Source organism: Phalacrocorax aristotelis, chromosome 12, assembly GCF_949628215.1.
Source record: "Phalacrocorax aristotelis chromosome 12, bGulAri2.1, whole genome shotgun sequence".
Taxonomy (NCBI): Eukaryota; Metazoa; Chordata; class Aves; order Suliformes; family Phalacrocoracidae; genus Phalacrocorax; species Phalacrocorax aristotelis.
The window spans coordinates 4,098,597-4,125,376 of record NC_134287.1 but is presented as its reverse complement, the minus strand read 5'-3'; the positions used below and the strand labels follow the sequence as shown (position 1 = coordinate 4,125,376).

General features: G+C 40.0%; 2 protein-coding genes across 6 annotated transcripts in view; one reads left to right on the top strand and one right to left on the bottom strand.

Annotated features, from left to right (window-relative positions):
* The window catches only part of KIF20B (kinesin family member 20B), a 44,384-nt gene extending 23,506 nt beyond the window's left edge, over nucleotides 1–20,878 (bottom strand). For 2 of the 4 annotated variants that reach the window (XM_075107818.1, XM_075107821.1), the window contains exons 1-19: nucleotides 20,723–20,837; nucleotides 19,817–19,893; nucleotides 17,838–17,994; nucleotides 17,232–17,318; nucleotides 17,008–17,124; nucleotides 16,679–16,817; nucleotides 14,272–14,456; nucleotides 12,113–12,161; nucleotides 11,244–11,435; nucleotides 9,679–9,790; nucleotides 9,182–9,253; nucleotides 8,148–8,294; nucleotides 6,178–6,340; nucleotides 4,900–5,148; nucleotides 3,985–4,124; nucleotides 3,256–3,406; nucleotides 2,049–2,316; nucleotides 1,384–1,445; nucleotides 1,082–1,201 (exon numbers count right to left, since the gene is read on the bottom strand). In XM_075107818.1, coding sequence (XP_074963919.1) covers nucleotides 1,082–1,201; nucleotides 1,384–1,445; nucleotides 2,049–2,316; nucleotides 3,256–3,406; nucleotides 3,985–4,124; nucleotides 4,900–5,148; nucleotides 6,178–6,340; nucleotides 8,148–8,294; nucleotides 9,182–9,253; nucleotides 9,679–9,790; nucleotides 11,244–11,435; nucleotides 12,113–12,161; nucleotides 14,272–14,456; nucleotides 16,679–16,817; nucleotides 17,008–17,124; nucleotides 17,232–17,318; nucleotides 17,838–17,993 — 2,409 coding nt within the window. In that variant the 5' untranslated portion in view covers nucleotide 17,994; nucleotides 19,817–19,893; nucleotides 20,723–20,837. Of the gene's footprint in view, nucleotides 1–1,081; nucleotides 1,202–1,383; nucleotides 1,446–2,048; nucleotides 2,317–3,255; nucleotides 3,407–3,984; nucleotides 4,125–4,899; nucleotides 5,149–6,177; nucleotides 6,341–8,147; nucleotides 8,295–9,181; nucleotides 9,254–9,678; nucleotides 9,791–11,243; nucleotides 11,436–12,112; nucleotides 12,162–14,271; nucleotides 14,457–16,678; nucleotides 16,818–17,007; nucleotides 17,125–17,231; nucleotides 17,319–17,837; nucleotides 19,085–19,816; nucleotides 19,894–20,722 lie in introns of all 4 variants that reach the window. The other 2 variants (XM_075107819.1, XM_075107820.1) reach the window with 2 other exon arrangements.
* Nucleotides 20,879–20,964: 86 nt separating this feature from the next.
* The window catches only part of PANK1 (pantothenate kinase 1), a 51,634-nt gene continuing 45,818 nt past the window's right edge, over nucleotides 20,965–26,780 (top strand). Inside the window, exons 1-4 of one of the 2 annotated variants that reach the window (XM_075107833.1) lie at nucleotides 21,028–21,236; nucleotides 21,361–21,507; nucleotides 22,225–22,346; nucleotides 25,965–26,139. The gene's annotated coding sequence lies outside the window, so the exon portion shown is untranslated. Of the gene's footprint in view, nucleotides 21,237–21,360; nucleotides 21,508–22,224; nucleotides 22,347–25,964; nucleotides 26,140–26,780 lie in introns of both variants that reach the window. The other variant, XM_075107834.1, reaches the window with a different exon arrangement.

Genomic DNA, 26,780 nt, shown 5'->3' with positions numbered 1-26,780 from the left:
GCAAGCCATGCTGGTTGCCAAGGACCAATTACTTAAAGATAAGTACTTCATTAAAGAAATAATGTATAGAACAGACTTGAGGCTTGTAGTTATATTTTAAGTTTCATGCCACACAGTCTCATAGAAACACTGGACAGGGTTAGAGCCTTGCTCTTGGAAGGAGTAGTAATAGGAAGCAGTCATCAGAACTCTTATCACTCTGGGAGCATTCAGGCTATTGAAAAGCTAAGGTTGCTGTGGGGCAGAGAGAGGGAAGAAAACACCAAGTCTAGCGAAAGCCTTAAGTTTACAGTGGAAGAGAGAAATGGATCAGAGTGCTGATGAAGCTTCATTTAAAATGCTCTCAGAACTACTTCAGGTTACTGGACATCAGGCTCAAAAAACTCAGCCTGAATAGTTTGTTTTGGGTTGGGTTTTTTTGTTTGTTTATTTTTTTTTTTAAGCCTGTACACATTCAGCCAAGCTAGCCTTCTGGCATTCAGCAGCTAGCAGCAGACTAGCCAGTTGCAAGTTTTATTAATCACATCAGAAGAGATACCCTGGCCATCCACTCTTAGTTCAAACTCTGCTTAATATATTCATATTATTGCTCTTCCTTAGAAAGTGTGTGCATGCATGGTAGTGTGGGTGGAACACACTGATTTCTGTTGCCAATTTACACGATCACTGTCCTTCTCACACTACTAACTTCAATTAAATTTGACCTTTTGCTGCAGCGAGACTTTCCTTCCTTCATCTTCCATTTAGGCAAATATAAAGATATGCAATCCCTCTATTCCTACTGCTTAAGTCCTCCTAGTTTGAGGGTTTGGGGTTTTTTTGCCTTTAGAGTAGCTCCTCAGAGTCTTATCTACAGTCCTCCAATAACTCCAGATCACTGCTTCCAAAAGCCTCATTTTTCACACACACCCCCGCATACATTTTGCTGTAACTTCAGTTTCAATGCCAATTTCACCTGCTACCATTTCAAGCAAGCAGCAATTACTTACAGAAAATTTCCATTTTTTAAAATGGTTAAATCCATCATAAGCGTAGACTTAGATTTTTTTGTATAAAGAAAACTGAGATGTCTAAGACTTACATAGTCTTTTACAGTTTCTTCTAAATGGGATATCAAATCTTGTAGTTTTGTAATAACATCATCTTTTTGCTCCACAATGTCCATTAGTTCTTGAATTCTTTTGTTCTGTGTATTCATTTTCTTGGAAAAGAAAGAATAGTAGTTCAGTCAGTGTTAAATTGTTGAACCATACCATACATTTAGAAGCAAGATCAGTTAAGCTAAGCTTGAAAGCTAGAAGTGTACTATGATAGCATTTTAAGCTATTAGAATTTTGTATCAAAGCAAATAATTTTGCACAAGTTTTTCCTTGAGAAAGTTACCTCAGTTGCTTCTTTAAGCTGCTTAGCAGACTCATCAAGTTTAGTCATCTGCATTTCAAAGTCTGTAACAGGAAAAGAAGCCTGAATCAAATAAGCAGCCATTACATAGTTTACTCAGTAATCCATTTTGCCAGATCTTATGGTACCTCAGTACCTTTTGAGTAGATTGATTTATTTTCACGTTGACTTCTAATTATAGGACACATTTCAAAAGTTGCTTAGGTTTTTTTGAGTAGAAGAATTGGGCCTTGCAACCCTCATAATACACAGATCATGTCAAGAGACTTGTGCTGAAATCATATTATGAGGTATTGCTACTTTTTCCTCTATGCGTGTTCCCCAAGATCCCTACTGCATCAGCAGTGTGGGGATTGTTGTGACATGTGGGGATTATTGATTCTTGATTTCATGGTTATATTGTAACGTTGACATTTTACCCCAACAATTCACAAATCTGCAATTGGCAGTTTTAAATTTTGTCTTAAAATTAAATAACCGAGGGCTGTGGAATATGTTCAACTTGAACATACAGAAGACAATTGGTTACCACCACTATACATATGATTTGGTTCCAAAATCCTGCCCAACTGGTTTATTATTTCTGTTTTACAGTAGTGATTGATTTCTTTTTTCTGCCTTTCACGTCACACTTACACCCAGCTCACCTTTGGTTTTCTGTGTCAGCTCTTCCTCAGTTTTGATTAGTTCATTGGTTTTCTTTATCAGTGCTTCTTTGGTCTTACTTAGTTCAGTGGTAATTTTTCCCAGCTGTTTTTCAAGCCAAAGTATAGCTTCCTGCGGGTCCTCTAGGGACACAATGTATCTGTGCGCTGCTTCCGCCTGCTTTTTGATATCGATGACATCATTCTGCAGAGAATCAATAATGCCTTCAAGACCAGTGTAGGTGCCTGGCCCCATGGTATATTCTTCATCCTGAAAGATATAGATCCATTTAGAAATGGCAGATAATTACACAGTAGCCATTATTTCTACAGAAAATTTGGAAGACCATTATGAATTCAAACATATAAGCACAGTTAATTCTGACTACAAAGCCATCGTATAGCTTCATCTGCAATTGGAGCGCCAGTTTCTGTCTACCTTCACACACTAGTGTCCAATATCAAAAACTAGCTACTTAATTTTTTTATAGTATTTAATGACCTACCATCACATTCCCTTTTATATCATCACAAAGGCATCCCCTCCAAATTTATTTTAAAAGCCAGTATTTTATTCAATGTTCTTACTAGGTCAGAAATACAGCAAGCAGTTTTAGAAGAAGTAATACATTGAAATTTTCATATATCAGTAAGAGTTTGAGGTGAAATAAGTTTGTGGTAACTTATCAAATTAAGTTGTACTCAAAATATTTCTGCTATATCTTTCCTTTTTTAAAAAAGCAAAGGGTTCCAAACTCACAAGAGCCAGCCTCAAGTTAAGAGTCTGTTTATGGCTTAAGCGTGTATACAATTCTCGTTGCTTCAGCTGTAGCTACAATAGACTTAAGAAAAAGTCTCTGCGACTACTCCAGTACAGTCCATATACGGGCCCTACGAAGTCAGCTTCAAATACTTTAAATAGGCATTTAAAGCAATAGAGCTCGTACCATAATTGCAGTTTTCCCCCCCAATTTCTTTGTGTACAGCAATTTGCACTTTGTGTTACAGAAATGCAGAAAGACCCAAAGATTCCTAAGCGCATGCCCGAGGCTCAGCAAGTACTTCTACTGAACGCGATAAACATATCTTGCAGAGGATACAGTTACACAGCGTGCCATTCCTTGAAACCATCCTTCCAACCCTTGAGACATACTATCACCATAACATGTAGTTAGTAAAAGCGATGTTATTGGGGAGGGGATAAAAATACCAGAGGTCCAGCTTGTTCACTGCAAGATTGATCGTTTAACTTATTTCCTTCATCTGTGCTTTTAGTACAACTATTTACAAGTTCCTTGAAGATTTCCAGACGTCTTTCAGAATTTTCTTCAAGCCGTTCTCGTTCGTGAGAAAGGCACTCTCTGTAGTAAGAAAGCATAAGTCAGCTGAAAGCTAGCCAGTAGGAGCTGCTAAGGAGTTATTAGTACAGCTGCCTATGAACACAGAAGTTGTGTCAAAACAATAGAACAATACACAAAATGATGTTGCTACACCAAAATAGAAGTACACTTCCCATGCACACACCTGAAGAATGAGGGGGAGACAAATACACAGTTTATGGATAGCACTTAACTACAAGCTTTTTTCTAAGCTTTTTGAGCCATAATACCTGCGTGGAGTATCACTAAGACTGCAATAATCAAATACTTCTGCAAGTGTCACTCTTTCTATAGACATCCTATCACAAAGCTCTTCTCTTCGGGAGTGCTCTACAGGAACACACACTGTTTACAGATTCCACTCCCGCCCCACCCCTGCAAATCAAAGCCTTTCCTGAACTCAGTCCAAACAGAAACTGATATATTAACAGTATTAACAGGGGCAGTAAGACTAGCAGAAGAGTGTGGGCTTTTATGGCCAAGAGACAGTTCTGAGAAATAAATTAGTTTACTTTCATTTTTTTAACCAGTAACTTCAAAACCACTTAAAGCTAACTTACTTGAAATCTACTTCCCTCTCAGCAAAATATTGGGTAAATTCTTGTGTCACTTCTTCACGAATTTTCAGTTCCAACAGTAACTTATTCTTCTTTTCAGTAATAAGTTTGTTCTTCAAATCTTCTATGACATTCAACAGCATCTAGAATTACCATTATTATTAGTTTTTTCATGAAGGAATAGTTTCCCAGAAGCAAGATTTTTCCCATTCCTCAAACACTACAACAACACTTTACTTTTCCAGGTGGCAAAAGTTCATGAATAAGCTAATAAAAGAACTGGTAGAATAGAATGATTCATGAATAGATTGAAATATCTGTTTGATACTACCACATTGAGTTAGAAGTTTGCACAAAGTAGGCATTTGCAAAAGAACATTAAGTTTATTACAAGAATTCTTGAAGTTGTCTTACAAAACTGGCTTATGCTCCACAGGATTTGGCTTTTGTTTTCCAGATGCTCATTTTTGGGGCAATATTAACGAAACCTCCACAAAACAGACTAAGTCCTCTGTTCCCTCCTCCTTGTCTTTCCCCAGAAGTGACCAAAACTGCTGTTCCTTTAAAACTGGTTTTCAGGGTTTTCTTGTGCATAGAATACAAAGGAAGTGTCTTCTGTATTGCTGCTAATTACATGGTAATACTTGTTGTGCATTGACCATAGCTGACCAAAAGGAGAGAAAGCTGTACCTGCAGTTCTTAATGCTCACTCTGTGTTTAGACACATTTCATAGTGTCTGTTGTGGGAAAACTCTAAGTCACGAGTAATCCCACCTTTGGTTCTTAACGCTGGATTTAGGTATAATAAGAGTGATCAGAAAAAAAAAAGATAGATGAGAGATGTGGGAAACCAGAAGAATACTACCTTGCTTCAAGACTCCATACTAAACCAATTCTTAAAGTAGCCCTGGCACATACCATATATTCTTCCTTTCCAATAAGTACTTTAGTTTCTTCATGTTTCTGCACAGGTTCTTCTCTTGACGTACTACACTCTTCCTCCATCTCATCATCTTCAATCACATCTTCTAAGCTCTTGTCCCATAGGATAGTAGCTCTTCTGCTTGGGATTGGCATTTTGGTGTTACTAAAAAGTAATGATTCTCCTGCTGATTTCTGGCCAAATGACTGATCTTTGGGAAGAACAGATGTGTCCATAACTACAACCTACCCAGGAAATGAAGAACAAAGTCATTGGTATTTTTTAAACCTCTACTGGCACTTCCAAAAGATACCTGTTGCACTTCCCTATAGGTCTCCTGAGCATAGTACTCCCCCAGCCTATCCTCTGTTCAGAGGACTTAGACCAGTTTCCAGCAAGAGTACAGAGGAGTTACTTTCTGGAATCAAAAGAAGGGTTAGACTATGAACACCAAGTTTCACTAGCTCGACAACCTACAACAGGGTCACCACCTCATGCACCAGATATCTTTTTCCTGTACCTCAAGTTTCTAGCTGCGTTACACAGATGTCCTACAAATTCTGTTTCTTGAACAGCTGCATCACCCATACCATCTGCTCCTTCTAGTGTTGCACGTGACCTGCTTAGATAAGCCCACATTCCAAAGGCCTGGATCTATTGTCTTTTGAAAATATTTAACTGTCAACAGAAGTTATCCTCGGCTTCCATTAGCACTGCAGCACTGATCCCCAATACTTTTGTCTTCTGACTGCCAGGTTACAGATCTGCATTTACTCCTGCTCATTCTGCTTTACCACTGCCTTCCCACTGAAGCCTCTACGGACATAAAGGCAACCTTTCAAACTCTTTGGTGCTCAGTCTATTTTGCCAATATTTCAGGTGAGCAATATTCCAAGTTAAGATATAGTAGTATATGGGGCAGCTAGAATTGTTCCTAGATGAGAGCATGTTACGAGTAAAGAAGTTGTTTACCTAGATCTCAGGGTACTTCTTCCAAATATAGCAAGTATCCTGTTAGGCTAGACATTTTATAGGAATTATGAATTTTCAGTAAGAGATGCTCCCACACCCACACTCAAAAAAAGAAGTCCCAACAAAGCCTTTTGAGAAGCTTTACAAGAAAAATAAAGCCTGACTAGGAAGAATTGGAAAAGACGATTGCAACATAGGACAGAAAAATCCAGTAACTAAATTAATATTCTTAGAAGTGAGAGAACCTGCTCTTAAGTGCAAATCATAAGTGCTGATCAACAAGATAACTACAACACACTTACTTTTTGTGCAATGGCTGAGAACTTTAGCACACTGAGTGTTTCATCATACGCTGAAGCGCATTGGCTTACGTTTACTATCATGTATATCCTCCCCTTCCCACTGAAGAATCCTTGAAGGAAATGAGTCAATTTACTGTCACGAAAGGGTATGTGCTGCTGCAACCTTTAAAGACAAAAGAACAGATGACCAGAAGTTTAATAATATCCAGTCAGTATGAGAGCTATCCAGCCTGAATACTTTAAAATATTTATAAAGCAGTAGTCTTTAAATCAATTAAAATTGTTTTGGACTAGCGACAGCTGTCTGTGAAGAGACCATGTAGCTATTGTGACTGCTGCTTTAGTGATTGTCTCGGCTAGGCTATAGCAATACCATCAATGGGAGCACTTAAACCAAAAGCACGTTCATCATCAGCCTAGGACAGGTCACATAACCTCATGCTACATCAGACTATACCCTACCTCTCTCTCTTCCTTTCCACCTTCATGAAGAGGACATAGCTAGTTCTAGGCATGCAGTTTCCAACATTATCAGAGAGCTCTCTCACTATCCTGCCTCTGAGAACGTACAATAGCCTAGGCGAGAAAATGAGCACACACCAAACGCATGGAGGTACTGCTCAGAACTTTTTCCCTAATCCCCCAGCAGTTTGGCATTTCCTAACTCTGAAGTTGTGCCCTTGAATTTAATAGCTAGTGATGTAGTTTTTGATGCTTATAGGAAATTCTATGAGAACTCCTAAAACATGACTAAGCACACACTTGCCACTGAATAGGTTGCCTGTGTTTTGGACACATGACAGCTATTCAGTTATATAAATAGTGCTACAGAACTCAGCAAACTACTGACAGTCCTGCTGGAATACATATACAGCTCATAAGTAGCTTTGCTGCAGGACAGATAAACAAGAATAATTTTAAGAAAGTTACCGCTTCCTATTCAGCTTGCAAGGGGCATCTATTAAGACTAAGAGATCATGCTTCAAAACATTTCTTCTAGATTGTTAAAATTCCAAGTTATTAGGATTAGAAAAAGACATTCTGAAGACATTAACAGCCCTCTAAGCAGCTGCTAGTCTTAATGCATCCTTCCTATCTGGAAAGAACAGGAAGATAAGAAAGACTGTAAATCTGTAAAATGTAGGGTTAATCAGGAACACATGCTAGCGAAGCTTTTCCATCTTAAGGTCTCAGACTTTAAATAGGCTATCAGGAACAGTGTTATGGAGTAAGTGAATTTGGGAAAGCACATCCAGGCATATCAATCAGCAGACTGAGTGTTCATTTAGCTTTTGGGACAGAAAGAGATCTTCGAATTAGCACCTGTGGAAGCAGTAGTTCCTGGACAGTTACATCCAGCTGTGACTATATAGTGTACTGGTTTTTTTCAGACAGCTAACTTTTTGTATTATTTTACTCCTATTTAGATCCCCAAGCTAGAGCATAGATAGTGGGAAGGCTTTCTTTAGTCTGCATAGTTAGCTGGATCAGGAGGAACGTGTTGAAGTTATATCAGTATTTAGAAAAAAAAAAGAGACAGATTTTGTCAAAAAGTGCACAATTATGATAGTGATGCTATGATGCTGATGAAAATTGTTACACTACAAGTACATAGAAAACAGTTTGTTCACAAGGGAGTACAAAAAAGCTGAAAATTTGACTCTTACTATGACACTAGTGAAAAGCGGATTTTAAGCTTATTCCCAAACTAAGCTCAGAAGAAAGTTAAATTGCTACAAGCTATGATAACATGTTTAAGGGATGTTAGAATTTGAATGAAAGGGCAAAACAAGGCACCTTTAAAGATAACTTTTGTAGTTCAACAAGACTTGACAGTATAGACTTTACAAGTCTACACATCTTTTCTAGCAAAATCTTAGCGTTCGCATTGTATATTTTAAACAGCTTTTTAGATGTTGTAGGCAATACCTAAAAACCACAACCAGTTTGCAGTTCATAAAAGGACTTACTTTGACTGTTGACAGTTCCTGAGTGCATTAATACACTTGCCTAGAGTCAAGAGAGAGGTGTTTATATTTCCACTCTCTTTCAGTCTATCACCTTCATTGCGGGTCTTGGTACATCTTTCTGAACCAGCAAGATCACAAATTGACAATCTGAAAACAGACAAGAAAAATTAACTTTATTTACCTTAGAACGTGCACAAATCTTCACTTTTTAAAAGAATCACTTTTCTTACGGGAAGAATTATTTGATCTTCATCTGCATGAACCCATCCATCCTTTCAACATTGCTTCCCGAATCGAATTTCACACTACTTCCTGCCACACACTTTCCCAGCACACCTCTTATTTCAACCCCACCCCGTCCTCTTCCTTCTGAGGACTTACAGAATCACTGAACGGTAGTGGTTGGAAGGGACCTCTGGGGATCATTCCATCCAACCCCACTGATTGAGCAGGTACACCTAGAGCAGGGGGCACAGGACTGCCTCCAGGCAGGTTTGAAATATTTCTAGAGAAGGGGATGCCATAACCTCTCTGGGCAGCCTGTTCTAGTACTCTGTCACCCTCACAGTAAGGAATTTCATCCTCAGATTCAGGTGGAACTTCCCGTATTCCAATTTACACCTGTTGCCCCTTGTCCCATCATTGGACATCACTGAAAAGAGTCTGGCCCCATCTTCTTGACACCCACCCTTCAGGTATTGACAGGCACTGATGAGATCCCCCCCTCAGTCTTCTCTTCTCCAGGCTGAACAAACCCAGGTGTCTCAGCCTTTCCTCATGCTTACATGCATTCAGGAACATAGAAGGCTAGCAGAACCTTGTGCTGAACAGAGTACACAAGATATAAAACAGCACTGCAATCTGATAGCTTGAGGTGGAGGGCCAAGTACTGTATGAATATAGTAAGTGAGGAAACTACCATACATGCATGAGGTTCTACCAGAGACCACTAGGTGTATACTGCAATACCAGCACACCAACATGGAAAATAACTGACAACTTCACAGAAGAGGGGGGCTCTGCTCTGCACTTACTCATTGACTCGGGTCACTCGTGGTGCTCCGGAATCTTCAATTTTTAGTAGCTTAACTGTGAATATGCTGTGACTAAAAAGAAAAGTTAAGTCAGCAGAGAAGTGATAAAGTAGACCAATACCTTCAAAATATTTTTAGCCTCCACAATATCCATTCAAAAAGTTGTCAAATCTGTCAACATACCTAAACATGCTCTCTATGAGATACAAACTTTTAAAGGGATATTTATGTAGCACTTATTTTGCCCCCTCCCCCTTTACAGGGAATAAAGTTAACTGCTTTTGCTTGAAGGAAAGTATTTGATAAAATGCTGTTAGCTTTTGTACATGTTCATCTTACTCAAAGATTGAATCTTTTTGCCTTAAAGCATTGGGTCACATACTGCTAAAGAACATAAAAACTGAAACCTCCCCTCCTAAAAGCCACAAGCCATGTTTTAGTTTCTCATTCCTCCCACACATCATCCTATGCCCAATGTTATTCAAAATGTTTCTCACCTTCTGCTCGAACGAGCGTTTAGTTTCGTGCTTGCAATAGTCTGGTGTTTCAACCCGACTTTTAGAAGTCTAAAAGCTTCTCTAGAATCAGAAATCTGAACCCACTGCAGACCTTTAGGAAGAACAAATACAATAATCTTGTAAATATCATTATCAAGAAGAAAGAAGAGATTAGGGGATAGCGTATGCACACCAAGAATAATACATTAACTTGAGACATACAAATATTTTACCAAGCCTGCTTCAGACAGAAATTTTATGATGACAAATAAGGTCAAGATTCCTCCTTCCATGGGAAAGGAAGGACAAGTATATCACATAATTTCATCCTATTAGCACACTAAAATATGTTCCATCCAAATTAAGTGAGCAACCTTAGCCTGAGCACTGAAAAGCCAAAAGGCAGGATTAATATGAGTATGAAAGCCCTATGTTCTCATTCCTCAAGGCAGAATTCTACCTGGACAGCTTCTCTGTTTTAACCTACAATTTTGAGGAGGGGGGTGGGGAAGTCACCTGCATGTCTTTCAGGGCCATCAGCTTAACTGAAAAACATCAGTAAAGAATTTTTGTCTGCAATATGAGACTGTATTTTATCTTGGTATATGCTACAGTAAATACCTACAACCCTACTAATAGAACTTAAAACATGAATATTATGGCCTCTGTTAAACTAGATGTCACCAAAATTGTACTAGAGAAACCACCAGCTGTGACCAAGAAAAAACAAGAAAATCATTAACTGGCTTTCCTCAATAACATCAGGAACAGCCTTATGCTTCCAAGCTTTATTAAAAAAATTATGCTGAAGCATAGTGCAGAGCAGACTATTTCCTACTTCACCCATTTTCTAGTCTTTGAAGAAATGGAGATGGGTCTATTGTCCAATTCAGCTTTTTGAATCTATAGTTTGGCATATAAAAGATAAAAGCAGCAGGCCAAACACCTACCAAAAAGAAAGCCTTTAATCTAGAATTGATGTCTTGATTGTCCAAAGAACCTGTAACAAATCAAACAAGTTTCAAACCCTATTTTTCCCATGGCCAGAAAACCACTGAACAGTTATTTTGTGTTCTGTTAACTCCCTGCCCCCAACATGACAGGTTTGATAAAACAAGAGTACTGTAAAATGTAATTTTTAGTCAAACTGAACTTTCTCTCATGTATTCTCTGAAGTATATTTCTCTATAGAAAATCGTAAAAAAAAAACCTGTTGAGCCAATTGTAACTATAGTTAAGAACTTTTGGAGTTTTAAGGAAATGGAAAAACTCAGACTGCTAACAAATTTGTCAGTTGTTTTCAATATTTCTCCCATTTCAAAAAAATATCAAGGCAGTGGAGGGCAAGCAGGCTTTTAAGGGTTACAGTCAAGAATAAAGAGAAAATGCTATTAAAGGCACAGTACTTCTACGTGCGTAGATTGTTGCCTTTCATACTCAGGGTAGACATTTCTAGTGCCACAATGAACGCGGTTAAGAGTTTTCTAATCTAGAAAGAAATATTGTTACAGGAAGACTGAATTTTCAAGTTACACATTTGGCAATTTGCAATGTATTCTAATCACCTTTTACATAAGAACATCCCTTGATGTCTTGAGCGAGGCGTAGTGTTTTTCTTTTCTTGTCATTTGATACAGGCATCAGGAGATCATAAAAACATTCATTGTAAATCTCGAAAAATGAAACCCAAACAGAAAACTTCATGTATTTTTCTATACTAGTTCTAGATTGTTCCATGTCTACGAGTTCTTCGAAGTCTGCCAAGTACAAAATATTACAAATCATTATAGGCCTATTGAAGTGAATTTTATTTTAAAAATTAAGACGTCAAAATTGATGTTACAGCAGCCTTCTAGGAAGACCACTGGCATTTCCCCCCGCCTTTCTTTAGTACCTGGAATTCACATGCTTACCCTACATATATGCAAGAGACACCTACTCTACCACTTCCTTTTCCACTTGCAAATTCTATCAAACACGTACAGCTTGGTTAGAATGATTTAAGTCTCTTCAATATCTTTAGAGGACAGAGAATTAAACTGAGAAGCACACTTCATTCTGACTTTTTAAAGCAAACCTAGTATTTAGGTAGTTTTTAAATGCTAGATTAGGTTTATCTATTTATATACAGGTACTCTAAAAGACTGTCAGGATACCACTAGGGCCCATAGCATAAGTAGCACTACTTTTCCTTGCTATAGTTTCAGTTCGTTTAATGCCCGTTCAGGAATTCTTCTAACCATTTTATCCTTGTGGTTTTTGCCCAGGTAACTTGCTCACTCTCCAATTCACAGGCATATAGAAATGCCAAGTAGTCATTTTATTAACATAGGCCAGAATCCCTGGGAGTAGAAGTGACCCTGGAAGAAGGTCAGTTATTGACCTTAAAGTTTCTTTTCCGACTTTAATTGCAATTCTTTTATATTAAACATACCTTTAGAATCAGCTGGTGCTTTGTTGCTAGAGTTATTTTGATGGTCTACCTACAACAGAAAACAGACTTCAAGATATATTGTTGACAGAACATCACCAGTACACCACCAGTTACTTTTGTATCCTGCTACATAGGAATACAAGGTAGCTGCAATAAGCCTATACAAAGATCCTGCCTACACGTCGTGCCTAGTTCAATGCACCTGTATGCTCCTATTGAAATTATGAATTTGATTCAATTAGAACCTGAAACATTCATATTCTTTCTTTAATACTCATTCCTGACACTTCCCTTACATCAGGCCCTATCACAGTATATAGCATTTCGGTTTGCTGTACTGTAAGAAAATTAACCACAAAAAAATAGAAGTGGGAGCCTACACAGAAAGCGGGTGATTTAACAGGATGATTTGCAGGACTCCAGCTGCAGTTTACACATTACACAACCTGGTGAATCTAGAGAGTCCTAAAGCTTTTTATTACTGTTATTTTGCTAATTCAGGATTCCATATCTTACAGCTTACTAGGTCAACCCTCAGACAGATGTAAACATAGAACATTCTTTCACTTAATTTAAGTGACCAACTTATTGCTTCATCATGCAGGCTGTAGACTTCCACAGTTGAAATAAAGCCTAAGTTTTAGAAAGAAAAGAAAGTTCTTCTGCTCTTTAACAAAACAAACAAAAAAGAAAAATAAAATAAACCCCTATAGTTAGAGCTCATGAATTTCACACACATACATTCCGTTCCCAGTGTTAGTTTTGGTTGGTTGGCTTTTTTAGGCACAGAACTGCAAAGAAATGCAACTCATCTACCAAAACCAGTATGCCTAAGAGAAGAAACACCGATTAAAACACAGGTGTGGTTTGGGTTGCCCTTTTTTAGATGTTTAAATTTAAATTTAATTTAATTTAAATATTTAAATGTTTAAATATATTTCATATAAAGCTGGGATTCCATAATGTGATTCGTGAAATATTTAAATATTTATGTAATCAAGACTTTTAGGTTTAAGCTTTACACTTATAAAAACACCCACCCAGCAAGCTGAAGTATTGTTTTTATAATGAGTTGTACAAACTAGAGTGGACATATATGTGTATTCAAACACACATCCATGACAGGTTTTTCTGAAGTCCTTGAAGACTGCTAGAGCTAGATTTAACATATGCCTATGCTTCTGAAGTGAAGTCTTGAAGAATTTTGCTGCCACCTGCCTTCTATACTGGAGAAGTCCAGTTAACTCATGGATACAAATCCAGGTAACAGATATATTCCATCCCACAACAGCCAGAACACCCCATTATAACTTAGCATACCATTAGGGAGATGGTTAATTCTTTCCACTGAAAAAAACCCACCCAAACAAAAAAACATTACACACCAACAGAAACCTACCACAGGCCACAATAATCCCTTTCTAGCTCCAACTCCTAGAAAAAAAAACCCTGAGCATATGCTATTATTCCATTAGTTTCAAAATTAAAACACACACAAAGAAAAAGGTGTACTTTTTACAAGCGTAAATCCCCCATAACTAATTGGACTAAACAGCTTGAGAATTCCAGACAACTCATGAAACTGAAGTGTATTTCTGGACTGCCCTACAGTGATTTCTTTAGGAATAAAGTCCAGCAGAAACGCATTTTAAATCAAATCTCTAGAAGTCCACTGGCTTTATAGATCTTCTGTTTCAAAAATATTTTTGCTCCCTTTGAGGGTATTTGCCAAACTGGAAGAGGGAAACAACCTCAAAATTATTATTTTCTTTCAAGTATCCTGAAAAACAGTAAATTGTTTAAGGGAGCAGACCTAGTAACATGCCTACAAATGGAGAGACTATTTGCATTCAGTCCTTAATAAGTACCAGGAACCTCAAAGGGTAAATTATCAGGTGCCCAAGCTATAGGGGGGAAAAAAAACCAAAACGGAACATTTAAATCCTGTCAAGTATTCAGCCACAGGACTGAAATCCACAGAACAGTATTCATCAGCTCTACTGCTCACTTTACTGCTAATCTGAATAGCTAGCTGAGAGCAAATAGACACATCCATGCTTAAATACAAGTAGTCTCTTCCCATTGAAAAATGAACAGGGTAACACTGAACTATCTGAAGATGTGTGTACTCATCAGTATAGAAAATAGTGCTCTTCTACCTCTTTTGTTAGGCGAAGTATTGAACTTTTAATCGCAGTTTCTTCTTTCACTTGATCTTTAGTCAGCTTTATGTAATCTCTACACCGATGGGGTTTGACATCCATTGCTGTGTATAGCCTTCCTTCAATACTTTTAAACAACATATCCATAGTCCTTGGCAGAATACCAGCATCATCTTCTGTCCCTGTAAGCAGCATACAAAAGAAAGATCCCAATTATTACTGTGAACAAGGTATACACATAAATGAAGACAGAAAGATAAGCAATTCTAATCTCAAAGCACACGTGAGGAATTTGGAGGCCACTTATAGCACGAGACTGGTTTTTTTGTATTCTGAAGGTAACAGAAGTGACAGTGTTTTGAAAGGTATTTGGGTTTCAACAACAGCTCATGTTCTACTCCTTAGACAGTAAGGGGCATAACATAAAGCAAAAACTGCTGGGGTGTTCTGCATAAGCTTAGCCTTGAGGAAAAAAAAAAAAACAACCACAAACAACAGACATTTAATAGAGATTTGTAGTTTTTCTATTACATTTCACAGGGTACCTTCACTCTCTCTCAAGGAAGTAATCTTGAAATACAACTGCTGGCTGATCTCTCAGTTACATTCCTGTACTAATTCCACAGACCCTACAAAAAAAGTTCTAGAAGCCGTATGAAGACTCATTCCTTTCCCTGTCCCAGACCTTTTAATCAGAGCATACTACTTTTGCACCTGAAAGGCACAAAGGAGTCAAATAAAAGCCTCAAAGCACGTTGATCTTTCTAAATCAAGATGCAAGTTTAAAAAGGGTTCACTTAATTTTGATTTCTAAACCAGAGAGAAGTTGTCAAGGGGAGAGAGAGTGAAGCTACTGTTCTGTCTCAGACTCTGACAGCATCATCTTCCAGCCTCTGATGTAATTTCTCCTATTCCTGAAACAGATGGGCTTTTATCAGTTACAGCACTAGCTGTGTTGCCTAAGTCAGAACCTATGCAAAATCTGGTTGGCACTCAAACACCGAGCTATTAACCAGATAACACATTAAGTTAAAGTATTGTTGCATTACATTTGATTCTTCTCATCTCTTTTTTATTTTAATGCCACTTGTAATTCAACTTAACATGAACAAAGTAACAGCCACTGGAGAACAATGAACAGTCCTAAAAAGACTGCTTCATCCTTTACTTAAGTCCTTTGCCAGTGACAGAATAGAGGCTCCCATGTAATGCCAAAGTGGAAAGGCTGTGTTGATGATACTGGGAATAACCATAAGATGAAATCTTAGCACCCAGTAGGCAACATTCTGCCCTGCCAATTCATATCACAAGTTGATATTTAAGTCCTAAAAATATAATACTATGAAAAAGTCTCCAGAGTCTGAAAAGATGTGAATAAAAAAGAATTCTTGAAGAACCACACCACACAACACACCCCAAACTAGTCAAGCATGGGGGACTGTACATGTTAGGAATTTTGGTTTTTGTTATTTACCTATTATTAATTAAGACAGGAAAGAGCATCCTATTATTGCCCCAGATTATAACTGAAGACTACTGCTAGTAATTCGAGTTATCATTAATCCACCTAACAGAAGATGACATAGAAGACAGAGTCACTTCAATAAAGATCAATTTCATATGGCACAGAATTAATTGTCCTTCTACTACTCCTCTGCATAAAATAAGTAGCACATCATCTAGAACTGCCATTTCATTATAGGAGAAACGGTTTCCATGTGAAATCAAAACACCTTGTTTATTAAAATGCTCTGAAAAATAATTAAGGAATTACATCATCTGACCAGAAAGGATATTGAGCTTTAACAGCACAGAAATAGTGCAACAGGAGACAAGGTCTCCTAGGATATTATTGATAGGCTTGGAAACTTGAGGCAAGACAGAAATACTTGGAAGTAATCAAACATGTTTAGAAGTGTTTATTCTCTACCTACAACAATTGAAACAGACTCAAATACTATATGCACTGTCTTCAAATCAGGAATAAGATGCATATGACCTTCATAACAATAAAAAAAAAAGAACAAAGTTCTAGTCTGGTGTAGAGTGACTGAAACACTTTTCACATCCTGATATATAGATGTATTTTCCTAATTCCCCCTCCTCTCTGACATTTTAGATGCTTGGAGGGGAATAAAAAGATGACACACCCCTGGTTGAAATTATTACAGCCTTACAAAGAAATGTCACTATATGCTTATATAAACCCTGGCAGTGATTCTGTCTGTTGTCAATTTAGTGATATTTTTTATGGAAGGAGTCTTTCAAAGGCTATTTATTAACTTTCAAGAGAAGCCAATGTATAGGGCCTAAAGTTAAATTAAATAAATATTTCTGCTAGAAGCAACCCTCACTTTTAAAAAAAAAGGAAGTTCATTCAAGGAGAACACTTTTCTACTTATACCTTGGAATGTGTAGGTTTTCCCAGCGTTTGTAACACCATATGTAAAAATAAGACGGTTATATCCGTCTAAGAAATCTTGCACTGATTGCTTCATGACACCGTCAAAGAATTCTTCTTGAGTTGTTTCAGGTCCAAACACCTAAGCATGACAAAGAAATACCTTTACTTTCTTTAAGCAATCATAAGAGACTTCTAAAGAATCTTTTAAATGCTGTACGTTTGTAATCTTAAAGACTATTGACAGTTAAAACTCTAGTTTGCTTGGTATTAAATAAGTTAATAATCTTTTCCAGTAATAAATTAAAAATTTATAAAGACAATTCATTTACTTGTGAAAAAGTGAACTTCTGCATTGGCTGTCCAGCAGTTTTTTCACTTAGTTGACCCAAAGAATTTTTTGGCGGCTTCAGTATGATGCTTGTTGAGTCTTCAATTGAAATGCAGTCCTATTAAAAGGAAGCACAAGCAATGCAGGCATGAAAATAGTATAAAAGAGCTCAGCTTACAGGAAAAAGTAATTTTAAAGTATTTTTAAACTAAATAAATGTCACACCTGCAATTCATTTTCTCTTTCCAACGATGTAGGTGGCCTAATACGCAGGCAAACTTGTATGTGTCCCTTCGACTCCAAACTGCTCCTCTTAAATTGAAAAAAAAAAAAAATTAAGGAAGTTAGAATTACTAGATTCTTTGTCTGATAGCTAGCATGTTAAGACAGTTTTCTTTTCATCAGGCTATTCTGAACAGACCTATTTGACAACATGTAGTAAATTACTCTTGCTTCCCATCAGTTTTTAAAAGTGCTTAGGCCCCTGCAGAAGCATGCTGTGATAACTTAGAATTAATAGTCTTGCAGCACAAATATATGTACATACTACATTCAGGCCAACTAGAGATCAAGAACGAAACCCACAAAAACATTCTATGATTAAGCTGACCTCAACTAGCAGTTAGCCTCATTCACGAGACTGATGCACCCAGTAAGATATCAATGCAGTACCACAAAACTGAGTCTTATCTTATATATCTCCTTCAAACTAAAGGCATTCTAAAGATGCTTTTCATTTTCTCTGTAAAATTCTGATTATTCCTGTTGATGAAAGGACTAAGCTTATTTAAAACAAATATCCAAACAATGCAAACATTAAAGCTTGCTTACCCAGCTTGCATCTGAGCTTGACGAAATCAAAGAAAATTCAGCAGAGAGATCTGTTCTAATATCTTCCAGATTTACTGGTGCTGTTCTTTGAGATGACTCAACACCAGCAATATAGGATGGTCTGAAAAATTTCTCATTATCCAATGGTGGTTCCATCCTGCAAGATACAACTATTTTTTGCTCTCTGATTACATAACGTAGAGTTTCTGAAGCCCCTTAGAAGAAAAATCATTTTAAGACTGATAGCTGCAATTTCTTTAAGGAGAAAGCTTTCTTCATCCTACTCATAATTTACATAGCAAGTTTCCGATAGCTGGGGAGAGGGTCTGCAGAGGGGTTCACACCACAATGAAACAAGAACAACCATTCTTCTTTCAGTGAAAGCAAGTGTTTACCAGGGAAAAGCCTTACACAAATACCACAATCTTGCTAAAACCCATGTCCAATGAGAAAGATATAATTAAAAAAAAACAAACAAAAAAACCCCCAAACAATCCACATCTCCTTCATCACCCTGTTATAGCGTCCATTTAGAATACAAGCTCATTGCAACAGTAAGCCAAACTTCATGGTTATCCCTGCAGGGCCTGATAAATAGTTGGTATTTTAACGCTAACACAACATAGCTTAATACAAGACAGAGTTCAGAGACATTCGAAAGACCAACAGATGGAAATTAATGCATAATTTAACTATTTTTGTGCATCTCAGAATTTGGGCAGTGAAAATTTGCTATAGAAAATGAAAGTAAATTGATTCAGTGTTGATAATCACAGAATCCCAGGTTGGAAGGGACCTCAGGGATCATCTAGGCCAACCTTTCTGGGAAGAGCCCAGCCTAGACAAGATGGCCCAGCACCCTGTCCAGACGACTCTTGAAGGTGTCCAACGTGGCCGAGGCAAGCCCTTCCCTGGGGAGATTATTCCAGTGGTGACTGTCCTCACTGTGAAAAATTTCCCTCTTGTGTCCAGTTGGAATCTCCCCAAGAGCAACTTGTGTCCATCGCCCTTGTCCTCTCCATGGGACTCCGTGTAAAAAGGGAGTCTCCATCTTCTTTGTAGCTACTCTACACAAACATAGAGCGCTACTCCTCCACCTCTTCTACCCTGCCTGTCTTTACAAAAGAGCCTATAACAGTCCATTGCGATCCCCCAGTCATTTGAGTTGTTCCACCATGTTTCAGTTACTCCTGTGATGTCATAACCTTCTGAGTGGGCACAGAGCTCCAGCTCCTCCTGTTTCTTTCCTAGACAATAATATACAGGTAATTTCAAAATAACCTTTAAAAAGTACATTTTGCTTAAAAATATTAGTATGTTTTGCCTGCACTTTACTCTCCTATTGCTTTTTCCTGTGATATTACAGATGCGACTTGGCAGCTTTTGTAACAGATTAAGTTTAAAATAACTCATTGAGCAAGTACTCTTACTACGGCAGCAGGCATTCTAACAGTTAGACACCTACCACATGGCCTCCTACAGTTTTGAAGCTTTGGACTTAACGATTCAACTGTCTTCTAATATTACATTCCCATGTCTATGCTACAGCGATGCATAAACATTGTCTCTCTAAACACTAATGGAGAATTTGCAGTGTTCTTTAAGGCAATGGAGAGACCAGGGCTGGTTCAAAGCCCCTCTCCTGAGGAAGAGCCTCGTCTGTTAAGCAGTCATAACATTTTGTTCCCCTCAGCATAACACCTGGAACATGTCAGCACATGTCAAAACACTTAACAGCTTGGCCTTCCTATCTAGCCTGTAAAGGCAGGTACAGAACTTCATGAAGCTAGGCAAACATAACCCAGCTGCAAGTGAGGTAAAACTATACCTGAACTAAGCAGTGATGTTTACTTTGTTTCTTCTAATCTACAGCTTTTGTCAGGCAACTGTATGAAAACCAGGAAAAACTTGGCCTGAAATATTATCACAGCTTGAACAAACACTGACCTGTGAATAAGCTACTGTTGAATGAAACATACCTGTGCTGTCACGCTCTAGAAGTCTTTCTCATCAGTTACACAAAGTCACACCGCAACACTCTTTTATCCCCTTTATCCTTGAAAGGAAACATTTGTTAGGTAACTGACATTTAGTTGCTTTAAGCACAAGCTTATTTTAAAGTGTGATTTATCAAGATTATGCTCTCATTCTGAGCCTCTCCACATAAGAAGGAAAAGACAAATATTAAGCTACCTGTGCAAAGCTGGAACTGAAAGTCTTCACACGAGCCCAGCGCTCAGACCCGTAATGTTCAACCACTGACGGCATCCGTAACTCCAGACGCGGACCATCCACCTCCCCCCGTAATTACAGTACGGCACTGTAATTACCTTAGATATTCTGGTGTGAACAGTACATTGTCCGGCTGTAGGCACTGCAAGGTACCTGCGTGCTGGGACACGCTGTTGCAGCCCTGCTCACGGTGACCACGGAGCTTAGAGCTGCAGGCACCCGGCGGGAGCGGGGTGCAGAGCGGCACGCGCAGCGGGGCGCCGCCGCAGCCCCCTCACGCACGGCAAGAACAGGCTCCGGCCCGCACAAGCAGCCTGGCAATTTATATAAACATAAAACAGCAGCCCTTACAGTTGAAAAATTAAAACTGGAAAGTTTTCTCTCTGCAAATATTAGCTTTTCCCGTCAAGGCTTTGCACGCTTTTCCCGTTCTTACGGGGCACTGCAGCGCCCCAGCCCTGCAGCTCCAGCACCGAGGTTTCACACACCCCCACCAGCGACTTCTCCCCCACGGTAGCAACCACGATCGCGGCAGGGACAAACGAGGGGAAGCGGCCGCCCACGCTACTTCCCCGCGCCCCCCCCACCCCCAGGCAGCAACCACCGCCTCTTTCCCTCCCCCAGCAAGAACCCCGCAACCCGCACAGGCTTACCTGAGAGCTCACGGCCGCGCTGGGCGGGCCCGGCCGCCGCCGCGGCGGGGTGAAGGCAGGCAGGGCAGCGCGCCGCGCCGCGCCGCGCCGGTCCGCGCCCCTCAATAACCCAGGCAACCGCTGCGGCGCAACCAACGCGGCGCAACCGACGCGGCCGCGGCTTCTTTTCAAATCCAACCAATGGCCGTGCGCGGCGCCGCGCGGCCCTCTGGGAGGGTGGGGGCGTGGCCGCGGCGAAAGGCACGACGGGAAATGTAGTCCCGTCGGGCGGGGTTTCCTCTCCGGTTGGGCTTTGCCGTGGGAGCGGCGTACCGGGGGTGGTGAGTGGGGATTCCGTGCTGCACGCACCCACAGCCGGCCGGGCATGGCCCCTCAGCGGCAGCAGGACCTCGACTGCCACGGGAAGTCGCCCTGGCGCCGCCGGGCCTGCCTCGCGGCCTGCCCTCGCCTCGCCTCGCCTCGCCGCCCGCGGTGCCCGGGCTTTGCCTCCCTCAGATCTGGCAGAAAGACCCACGTAAGTTGGAGCTCGTCGATACTCCGGGTGATTACAGCGGTGCTATCTCCACGGGCGTTCTGCAGGCTGGGAGGCAAGCTGAGGCTTTGCAGTAGTATATAAACAGGATAATCACTGTTTGCAGGCAGTGAAAGGGCCAGGTGACCTGCTCAAGCTGCACAGCGGGGATCAGCAGGATTGGGAAACTCCGGTTTTAAGTTCAGGCTGTGCCTGTTCCTCACCCCGGGTTACAATACTGACAGAGTGACAGCTGTGGAAGATGCTTAGTAAGGTATCTTTGTTTAAAACCTTCCTCAGGTGGAAATTATTGTTTGATACCACGTTTGTATGATAGGGATTTAATTTCTTAAACAGCAATGAGAGCAATCCCTTGGCTTTGTTTTCAAAACGGTGTCGTAATGCCAAACAGATCGTCCTTTTCTAGAACGTCAGGGTATCGAAATGTACAGGTTTCGGTAACAGAAGTCACCATAAGTTTCTCTTTAGACTCAGACAGGGATTCTTTGAACTTTAATATGGAACGGCTGCCCGTTTTCAATGGAAATAAAAGGAAAAGTAACTTGAAAGTAGTTGGTAGCTACCAAAACCAAATGTTTGTCTTTCACTTGAAGGAAAGAATGCCAGCTAGTGCAGGCAAGTCTGTAAAAGAATAATTCTACACAGATCCTGTATCAGCTGCTTTGATGAGGTAGTCTTTAAGGTTAAATCCCACCTTGCTTTAAACAGAGGCAATGTCCTATCAGTTAAAGATGTGTACTTGATTTCAGTTCAGACGCAGGCCATGGTCCAACAGTTGGTCTGTTTTAAGAGCAGAAAATTATGTAAAGTTAAAATCGAAATTTTTTGCCCAACAAAACTGAAAAGCTCTTGTAGATATTCTTTAAGACTTTGGCAATTTTTTAAAAAGTATTGTGGTTTCTATCCTGAACAGAACAGTGAATTCAAACTACTGAACTAACCTAATGCCAAACCACCTTTTTCGTACCAGGAGGGGACTGAGAATGGCTCTCAGAGAAAGGGAAAAATCAACTCCTGGGAGCAAACCTGAAGGTTGTTCTCCCCTCCTTGTCGGAAAGGAAGACTGAAGATGATCTCGGAATAGTTTGTAAGGTATATTCCTAAAAAGGTTGGGGGCTATTTCCTGCAGAAAATTTTTCTTGCTATGTTGGTGCATAACAAAGCTCATGGTGTAAGCAATATTTTGGTTTTCTTTTAATATTAGGGTTCTGAAACTGTTTATTACAATACAGCATATGCTGCATAATTTGAACTAGTATCTCAAAAGACTACCATCAGCATACTAAGAGAGCAAACTAAAACACAATCACATGTGCTCCTAGCCTACACAAACCATGATAAAGAAAAAACATTAGATCAGCATAACCAACCCAGCCTGTTTTGGAGTGGGAGATGATGAAACTCCATCTATGTAAATAACCTTTATGGCTTTCCACCAATATATTCTCCTTTAAGTGGTTTGTGCAAGGACAGCCAGTTACAACAAAAATATCTGCTGCCAAAACTGTTAACTCATTCACCCCTGCCATTTGATTCTGTTTCTTTTCAAATTCTTTTTAACTTGTGGAGCAAGGTTGCCACTCCCCAAGAGGAGAAGATTTTTTGATAGATGACTTGTTAGAACCCTCACCATTACCCTTAGAAACTTATGCTCCTTGTATTTGGGACAGGATTCAGAAGTTGTGGATAGTCTACTCATCCGAGTGATACGATGATGCCCAACGAGACGCCATATCTCAGCTAGCTTTTACATTGCTGTCAGAAGTAATTAGAGACACAGTCAACAATGCTGGGACTTGGCCCAGCATCCTTCAGCACATCTGAGCAGCAGCCAAACCAGGACTGGCTTCAGCTTCTTTGTACTCAACTCACCTTCCCCAGGGAATTAACCAAGTACCTGAGTTTCCCCGCCGCACTCCTGGTTCTGCTGTACTTCCCCGTGCCCTGACAGCGCTGCCTTCCTGTCCTGTTTGGAGGCAAAGTCCTTCTGCAGGGGTTGTTGTTTGTTTGGAGCCGTCTGGCACAGAAAGCTTGTTCTGTGTCACACAGGTGTCTTGGAGGAAAGTGGTGCGTTGTGTTATCGTCTTGGTAGTCTGTCACGTCAGCCCTTTTTCACCCCTAGCTTTCTGGGCAGCTCTTGTCATTTATCTTGTTGTTTGCACGGTCTTATGGATGCATTTCATGGTTCCTTTAATTTGAACCTATATAATGGTACCCTCACTGGCCCACTCCCATCAGTTACCTTCAGGTGACATTATTTTTAATGCATATGCAGCTGATGTTGTGAAGTCATGATTTTGCAGGCTCCTCATCTGCTTATTTTTCTTTAGTAATACAGGTACGTTTTCCCTTATCTTCTCTTTTAAGCAATGAGCTACTTCTTCAGTCTCATACTTCCCAGTTCATTCAATATCATTTTTCTATGGCTGAATTTTGATTCTTTACCTATTTTCTTGTTTCCTGCTCATTCCTCCTGAAACATCTCCTTTTGGTTTTCTCTAAAAGTTGGTGTCATCTGAGATAGCAAGGCTAGCTTTAAGGTCACAAACTTAAGAGAAAAATGGCTTGGGTTTGCCAGTATAAAATTTGTGTTTTAGTGTGCATATGTTCAAGCTTTCCCTTGAACTCAGTGGCACAGAGATGGTCACCTGAAAGCAAACACATGTTCATGTTGCCACCCTGTGTAAGCTGACCAGCACAGCATTTCTTCCTGCAACAGACATGAACATACATCAAATTAATTACGGGAGACAAGGTGCCGCGGCCCTGAGCGGAAGGCTCGCAGTAATATCCAGAGTTAGTGCCTCGCACTTGAGCCGCAGCTCGCCCTCCGCTGCCCTGACCCTGCTGGGCTCTTGGGCTGACCCCAGTGGAAGGTACCCGGCTGCAAGGCTGCTGGGGGAGCCAGGCACTGCCTGGGTGCTCCTCGCCTTGGGAGGCTTTGCCCCAGGGGCAGGTGATGGTGTCGGGGCCCAGCCCCAGTGGTGTCCCCAGCCGCGGCGGCGAGGCGGGCAGTGAAGGGCGGCTGACTGGGACGTCAGGGCCCTCTCCCCAGGGCAGCAGGGGCTTTCTGCCAGCCCCCTGCCCGCAAATGCTGCAGACGTTTTGTGGCTGATTTGATTAACTGAGTAATTGTTGGATTTTGGGCAGGGTGGGAAGAAGCTGTCACCAGAAGGAGCTTGCAGATGGTCATGAGGCTGCTCCTTTGAGGTGCTCTGGGAGCATAAAATACAGCCTGGAAAATGAATCATAGACCCACCGGCAAAGAGGGCGCTTGAGGAGCACATGCCAGGGTGAGGTAGCGAGCCAGGAGCCTGGGGAGGAAGGAGGGGATCGCTGATGGGCAGCTGGAGGCACGCCATAGAGCCTGGTGCTAGGCTTGGTCCCTGATGGCCTTTGGCGCTTCCCAGGGTTGGCTGCTCCAGCAAGTAAGGTGTGGGGTTGCCTGTGCTTTTGTGGTCATAGTTGTTTAAAAAGTCATACACTGAGGACAGAAGAGACAGGGAGCTCACAGCTGGGCTTATGTTAAGAAGGCTTGTTTAGGTACTGCCATGTGTGTGCTTCTGGTAGACACAGCGAGGCCACCTGGTATGATGCCAGTGTTTGGTGTAATGAAAATGTGCTGCATGTGCTCAGCATAATGTTTTTAAATCTTCATAGCTTCATTTGAAAACCCGTATATGGCAAACATAGTATTACTGCTTGAGAAGGAGCTGTACTGTCTTATATAGGAGAAGATTTGGCATATATTCACTGAGATGTATTTTGTTCAGTTTGTGTAACTCAAGACTTAGTCTTTGGAAAAAGTGCAAATGAGACAAAAAAGCTATCGCTGTTTCTTCCTGCTTCTACCTGAACCCTCTGGTTATTCCTTCTGTTCCTCTTTGAATCATTGCATAATCCTCTGATGAGCTAAAGAGATCATTTCAGCTGTAACCAACGTTTTAATCTTGTAATTAAACCAAAAAGTTTCAAAATCTGTTATTCTCTGTAATACATTAATACAAATAATCACCATTTTGAAGGCCAGATCTAGCATTTTGAAATCAGAACCTTCTAACTCTCATCACCAGGCTTAAAACAAAACTGAAGACATCATTGTGTGTCTTGGGTCACTGTACTTACCAAGTGTATGGGTGTACTTAGGTTCCCAGCTTATATTAAATTGAACAGCTCTTTAAAAAGCATGTGTAACAAAGGGCCCATGGTGATAGCGTTCTATACTGGCTCCAGCAACTAACACAAGTGATTGGCTTGGCTATTCTGAGGAATTAGTAATGCAGTTCATTTTTTTCAGTATTTTTTCAGTATTAGCGTGCTGGATGTTTTTTCCACCCATCCATATTTAAATCTTTTGTTATTATGAACAGGAAGCTTTTCAAGGCAGGATCATTAGGGCAGTTGTAGTCATGCTTTCCTATTATAGTGGGATTCTTAGCCCACAGCGTCTTTTTAACATCGTCATAGCATAAATGATGATAAAATATGTTTCTTACATGTTTCTATGATATACCCTACTCATTTGAACTGCCAGTTTGGAGTAAAATTAATAGCCTATTAATAGGCTGTCAAGATGCATAATAATTGAGAAATATTTTGTGTGTATAGATATATATTTATCTATGTTTTACTACCAAAAGAAATGGAAGCTTTACTAACTGGAGGGCAAAAAAAATTCTACTTTTTTCTTTTTCCTTCTGCCTTTTCTAGGGTCTTTCTGTAACTCTGGCAACAGATGCTGTAAGACCACTAGCGATGGCTAAGTATTCTGCTTTATTGCTGAAAGGGGCTGACGCATTTAGACGTGAACAGGCTGATCGGGCCAAACAACGCAATATCGTATTAATCAACGTAACAGCAAAAGTGGCCTCTGATGGAGAAAATGGTGAGAACTGTTTTCACATGGTGACACAAGTATTTGTCCTATAAACGTATCAGCTGTTTTGTCTGACTTATTCATAGTCATGTAGCAAATAGTGTAGTTATCAGCTGTTTAAGATACATATTATGAAGAGTAAAACTATTGTTTAAAAAATATACAAAGTTTTTTTTTGTGAAAGTATATTTACACAAGAAATTATGACAACTCTTAAATTATGTGCTGTTTTAGTATTTTTAAGAACAAGACTGCACAGATGCCTTTTCCATAGAACTGGTTGCTAAATACAGTTTCTGGGGCATTTGTGATGTGCCCCAGAAAATAAACTCCATACTAACAATACCCAATACACTGTCTCACTTTGGGTTGTGATCATGCTGAATCATGTAAACCAGGCATTTCTGAGCTACTGGTAATCACATAATTGGAAACCTTGACAGAGAATCCACAGGCAGGAAGACTGGCAGTTGGTATTGACTAGGTGTGTAATATTCTTCCCTCATAGTCAATGTTACACTGATGTCTCAGGACATACTGTTAGAAATGGCTCTACAGCAGGAATAATAAATTGAATCCTGTACTTAGAGAAGTCAGTATGAGCTTTGCCGCTGTTTTCACATAGCCATGACTTTGCATCTTAGTTTTCC